The 6,853-nt window shown below is 41.0% G+C and overlaps 1 protein-coding gene across 1 annotated transcript in view; it reads right to left on the reverse strand.

Moving 5' to 3' along the window:
* gal3st4 (galactose-3-O-sulfotransferase 4) overlaps window positions 1-6,019 on the reverse strand; it is a 66,804-nt gene extending 60,785 nt beyond the window's left edge. Inside the window, exon 1 of the mRNA XM_072376001.1 lies at window positions 5,760-6,019. Coding sequence (XP_072232102.1) covers window positions 5,760-5,782 — 23 coding nt within the window. The 5' untranslated portion in view covers window positions 5,783-6,019. The remainder of the gene's footprint in view (window positions 1-5,759) is intronic.
* Window positions 6,020-6,853: the final 834 nt, after the last annotated feature.

Below are 6,853 nucleotides of genomic sequence, written 5' to 3' on the forward strand. Positions count from 1 at the left end.
TACCAAACAATGTCATGGAAAACAAGTGAACCACACTGTACCATACCACACCATGTAATGGGAAACAAGTGAACCACACTGTACTATACCAAACCATGTCATGGAAAACAAGTGAACCACACTGTACTATACCAAACCATGTCATGGAAAACAAGTGAACCACACTGTACCATACCAAACCATGTAATGGAAAACAAGTGAACCACACTGTACCATACCAAACCATGTAATGGAAAACAAGTGAACCACACTGTACTATACCACACCATGTAATGGAAAACAAGTGAACCACGCTGTACTATACCAAACCATGTAATGGAAAACAAGTGAACCACGCTGTAATATACCAAACCATGTCATGGAAAACAAGTGAACCACACTGTACTATACCTAACCATGTCATGGAAAACAAGTGAACCACACTGTACTATACCAAACCATGTAATAGAAAACAAGTGAACCACACTGTACCATACCAAACCATGTAATGGAAAACAAGTGAACCACACTGTACTATACCAAACCATGTCATGGAAAACAAGGGAACCACACTGTACTATACCAAACCATGTCATGGAAAACAAGTGAACCACACTGTACTATACCACACCATGTCATGGAAAACAAGTGAACCACACTGTACTATACCAAACCATGTCATGGAAAACAAGTGAACCACACTGTACTATACCAAACCATGTAATAGAAAACAAGTGAACCACACTGTACCATACCACACCATGTAATAGAAAACAAGTGAACCACACTGTACTATACCAAACCATGTAATGGAAAACAAGTGAACCACACTGTACTATACTAAACCATGTAATAGAAAACAAGTGAACCACACTGTACTATACCAAACCATGTCATGGAAAACAAGTGAACCACACTGTACTATACCAAACCATGTCATGGAAAACAAGTGAACCACACTGTACTATACCAAACCATGTCATGGAAAACAAGTGAACCACACTGTACTATACCAAACCATGTCATGGAAAACAAGTGAACCACACTGTACTATACCAACCCATGTCATGGAAAACAAGTGAACCACACTGTACTATACCAAACCATGTAATAGAAAACAAGTGAACCAAACTGTACTATACCAAACCATGTCATGGAAAACAAGTGAACCACACTGTACTATACCAAACCATGTCATGGAAAACAAGTGAACCACACTGTACTATACCAAACCATGTCATGGAAAACAAGTGTTTGTACCATACCAAACAATGTAATGGAAAACAAGTGAACCACACTGTACTATACCAAACCATGTCATGGAAAACAAGTGAACCACACTGTACTATACCAAACCATGTCATAGAAAACAAGTGAACCACACTGTACTATACCAAACCATGTCATGGAAAACAAGTGAACCACACTGTACTATACCAAACCATGTCATGGAAAACAACTGAACCACACTGTACTATACCACACCATGTCATGGAAAACAAGTGAACCACACTGTACTATACCAAACCATGTAATAGAAAACAAGTGAACGACACTGTACTATACCACACCATGTCATGGAAAACAAGTGAACCACACTGTACTATACCAAACCATGTCATGGAAAACAAGTGAACCACACTGTACTATACCAAACAATGTCATGGAAAACAAGTGAACCACACTGTACTATACCACACCATGTCATGGAAAACAAGTGAACCACACTGTACTATACCAAACCATGTCATGGAAAACAAGTGAACCACACTGTACTATACCAAACCATGTCATGGAAAACAAGTGAACCACACTGTACCATACCAAACCATGTAATGGAAAACAAGTGAACCACACTGTAATATACCAAACCATGTAGTGGAAAACAAGTGAACCACACTGTACTATACCAAACCATGTAATGGAAAACAAGTGAACCACAGTGTACCATACCAAACCATGTAATGGAAAACAAATGAACCACACTGTACTATACCAAACCATGTCATGGAAAAAAAGTGAACCACACTGTACTATACCAAACCATGTAATAGAAAACAAGTGAACCACACTGTACTATACCACACCATGTCATGGAAAACAAGTGAACCACACTGTACTATACCAAACCATGTCATGGAAAACAAGTGAACCACACTGTACTATACCAAACAATGTCATGGAAAACAAGTGAACCACACTGTACTATACCACACCATGTAATGGGAAACAAGTGAACCACACTGTACTATACCAAACCATGTCATGGAAAACAAGTGAACCACACTGTACTATACCAAACCATGTCATGGAAAACAAGTGAACCACACTGTACCATACCAAACCATGTAATGGAAAACAAGTGAACCACACTGTAATATACCAAACCATGTAGTGGAAAACAAGTGAACCACACTGTACTATACAAAACCATGTAATGGAAAACAAGTGAACCACAGTGTACTATACCAAACCATGTAATGGAAAACAAATGAACCACACTGTACTATACGAAACCATGTCATGGAAAAAAAGTGAACCACACTGTACTATACCACACCATGTAATGGAAAACAAGTGAACCACACTGTACTATACCAAACCATGTAATGGAAAACAAGTGAACCACGCTGTAATATACCAAACCATGTCATGGAAAACAAGTGAACCACACTGTACTATACCAAACCATGTCATGGAAAACAAGTGAACCACACTGTACTATACCAAACCACGTAATAGAAAACAAGTGAACCACACTGTACCATACCAAACCATGTAATAGAAAACAAGTGAACCACACTGTACTATACCACACCATGTCATGGAAAACAAGGGAACCACACTGTACTATACCAAACCATGTCATGGAAAACAAGTGAACCACACTGTACTATACCACACCATGTCATGGAAAACAAGTGAACCACACTGTACTATACCAAACCATGTCATGGAAAACAAGTGAACCACACTGTACTATACCAAACCATGTCATGGAAAACAAGTGAACCACACTGTACCATACCAAACCATGTAATGGAAAACAAGTGAACCACACTGTAATATACCAAACCATGTAGTGGAAAACAAGTGAACCACACTGTACTATACAAAACCATGTAATGGAAAACAAGTGAACCACAGTGTACTATACCAAACCATGTAATGGAAAACAAATGAACCACACTGTACTATACGAAACCATGTCATGGAAAAAAAGTGAACCACACTGTACTATACCACACCATGTAATGGAAAACAAGTGAACCACACTGTACTATACCAAACCATGTAATGGAAAACAAGTGAACCACGCTGTAATATACCAAACCATGTCATGGAAAACAAGTGAACCACACTGTACTATACCAAACCATGTCATGGAAAACAAGTGAACCACACTGTACTATACCAAACCACGTAATAGAAAACAAGTGAACCACACTGTACCATACCAAACCATGTAATAGAAAACAAGTGAACCACACTGTACTATACCACACCATGTCATGGAAAACAAGGGAACCACACTGTACTATACCAAACCATGTCATGGAAAACAAGTGAACCACACTGTACTATACCACACCATGTCATGGAAAACAAGTGAACCACACTGTACTATACCAAACCATGTCATGGAAAACAAGTGAACCACACTGTACTATACCAAACCATGTCATGGAAAACAAGTGAACCACACTGTACTATACCAAACCATGTCATGGAAAACAAGTGAACCACACTGTACCATACCAAACAATGTAATGGAGTTCTGATGAGAACTAACAGCAGAGATCATGTTTCTCCAGTTTTAGCTTCTCTTCATTGGCTCCGTTCAATTCCGAATAGAATTTAAGATTCTTCTCCTCACATATAAAGCTCTTAATGACCGAGCTCCATCATATCTTAAAGATCTCATTGTAAGATATTTTCCTAACAGAGCACTTCGCTCCCAAACTGCAGGTTTACTTGTTGTTCCCAGAGTTTCTAAAAGAGCCTTCAGTTATCAGGCCCCTCTCTTGTGGAATAAGCTGCCAGTAAATGTCTGGGAAGCAGACACCCTTTAAGATTAGGCTTAAAACTTACCTTTCTGATAAAGCTTATAGTTAGGGATGGCTCAGGTAATCCTGAAACATCCCATAGTTAAGCTGCTATAGGCTTAGACTGCTGGGGGACCTCATCTGTCACACCTTTCCTCACTTTGCTCTCTTTTTTCCCTTGTTTAATTTCTCAAATTATATTATGTACCTGTGACATTATTGTGGTTATTAACTTGTGTTTCCAACAGGTATCCTTTGAATGGTGTTATGGTGTTTTTTCCCCCTCTTTTCCCTCTTTTCTGTCTTCTCAAACCCCAGCTGGTCGAGGCGGATGGCCACCCTTCCTGGTTCTGGTTCTGCCAGAGGTTTCTTCCTGGTTCTGGTTCTGCCAGAGGTTTCTTCTTGTTAAAAGGGAGTCGTTCCTTTCCACAGTCGCCACAGACACGCTCAGGACGGGAGATTGGACTGAAGACAAGTTTCGGTGCAATCTGCTAGTTGAAATTATTTTTTAATTGGCTCTGTATGTTTGAATTAGATTAATTTTGAATTGGACTATATTATCTAAGTGCCTTGAGATGACAGCTGTTGTAATTTGGCGCTATATAAATAAAACTGAATTGAATTGTGCAAAGATAATTAAGTGTCTTTCAGCTACATAAGTATTGTTAAAGAGCTGTAAGTTGTGTTCTTTGCAGGCTGGAGCTTGTCATGTTAAAAGCTGACTTCAGGTTTGTGCTGCAGGAATGTGTCCAGAGAAACATGTGATGAGTCATTTGGTTTTCCACACATCCAAAATCATTTTGAAAAGTAACTGTAAAATTTATTTACAATCATTTCTTTTGTTTAATCATTAGTCACATCCTATGACAGTAATGCAGTAACAGGAATACATTTTCTAAACTAAATAATCAATAAAGTAGTCCAGGATGGGATTTTACACTCAGTGAATATGGAAACTAACCAAAAAAAAATGACTTTACAGTTTGCAGATAATAGTACATGAATGTTTCCCTTTTCCACTTAATCTGCACATTTTACAGGGAAACGCTGTATTTTCTGCTCCAACTATTTGACAGCTTGAGCTTGATTTTTCTTTGCAGGTGAATCTTTCAACAATCAAACAAACTGCTGCTTTTAAAACACCAGGCTTGTACAGGACTTGTCCAATGGTTGAGCACCAGGTAAACATGTGAAAAGCACCTGGAGATATGAGCTCAGGTGACTTAACAAAGAATGAGGAACTTTCAGAGCGCTCCCTGTGAATGACTGTGCGTGTGTGCGCGCGTGTTCTCAGTGTGGCCTGAGGAACATCCCTTCTGTCACCATTCAAACATGAGCTGGAAACACATCCGACCTGCTTAAAGCGATGGACAGACAACAGCAGCCGTGCACGGGGGACTCAACCACGGCACGACACGACGATTCGTCCTGACCCACACACGCACATACTGCTACGGGCAAAAGAAGCCAGTAGTGGCTCCAGCAGAAGGAGCGAATACATGTTAGGAGGCCTTTGCGTGTGAAGGCGCCCTCCTCCTCCTCCTCCTCCTCCTCCTCCTCCTCCTCCTCCTCCTCCTCCTCCTCCTCCTCCTCCTCCTCCTCCTCCTCCTCGCACGAACACAGCTAACCTCCTATTCTCCCCCGCACAGTCAGCGCACACATGAACCCTCCCTCGGTTTTTAAGCCAGCTTGACTCGCCCTTTGCCTCCCACAGTCCGAGCAAGCTAACATTACCTGGCTCTCCGTTTGAAAAACATAGCTGTGTCCCCGGGCCGGTGTCGGTGTTATCGTGCAGCTGCAGACAGCCCGGAGCATCTCCAAGTGTTCAGCTGCAGCTGATCCACCGCCAGTACAGGCCATGGACTCAGAGCAGCCCCGCCGACACTAACGGAGCCTGGAGCAGTGCTTGTGATGAAGGAATCCCGTAAATCCCTCCTAAGATTCTCCTGCTATCCACTGACCGCTCGACGAAGATCTGCAGACTGCCAACACTCACCCTGCCCGAGAAAAGAAGGGAGAGGGAGCGCAACTTCCGGACACTGTCAAAATAAGAGTGGTGTCAGCTACATAGTTTCAGGCAAATAACCAATGATGGAGAGTACTAAATACTAACTACTGGTACTTAGGAATCAGGACCAAGAAGTTAGATTAAAATACTCCATCTTCTTGTTGTGGTGGAAATTTCTGTTGACAAAGCACAGTGAGACCGCATCAACGTTTCCAAAATCTGATCTGTATTTGATGAAGGAGAGTATCAGTGTTCGCTGTAGCTCTGAGGGAGTCTCAAATCTCATGACTTACTTACAAAGACACAGTGTTACACAAAAGTGAACAACCTGCATGGGACAGATAAGTTGCTACCTTAACCTCTAAAGCCAAGTAACCCCATCTGTAGATAAACAGGAAAAACGGGAAAAATAGAATAACACACCCTTTCTCTGATTTAGAAAAACAACTCCCAGCACCTGCTAAAGAAGAATGAATCATTTTCCATCACACTGTACAGATGAACCTGAAGCTCTTTGATTGAAACCCACATCGTGGGCTGAAAGCTGTCTGCTTATACTGATCATTATTATTATTACTATCGTCATGGGTCAGTTTTCTGAACAGTTACATGAACAGTTATGGTTACAGCTCAGCTGACCCATCCAATTAAACTCCTGGCCTTCTCAAAGCATGCAAGCATCATTTCCCGATCTGCCATGATATTAACACCACCGACAGGTAAATTGAAATGTATCAAAGTGTATCAAGGTCACATTCACCTCTTCTGGTATGCTCAGAGTGCAGTTTCTATAGCTCCTGCCTTATATTTTTTGTGTCCA

The sequence above is a fragment of the Leuresthes tenuis genome, unplaced genomic scaffold, assembly GCF_036924035.1.
Source record: "Leuresthes tenuis unplaced genomic scaffold, fLeuTen1.0.hap1 SCAF_22, whole genome shotgun sequence".
In the NCBI taxonomy this organism is placed as follows: domain Eukaryota; kingdom Metazoa; phylum Chordata; class Actinopteri; order Atheriniformes; family Atherinopsidae; genus Leuresthes; species Leuresthes tenuis.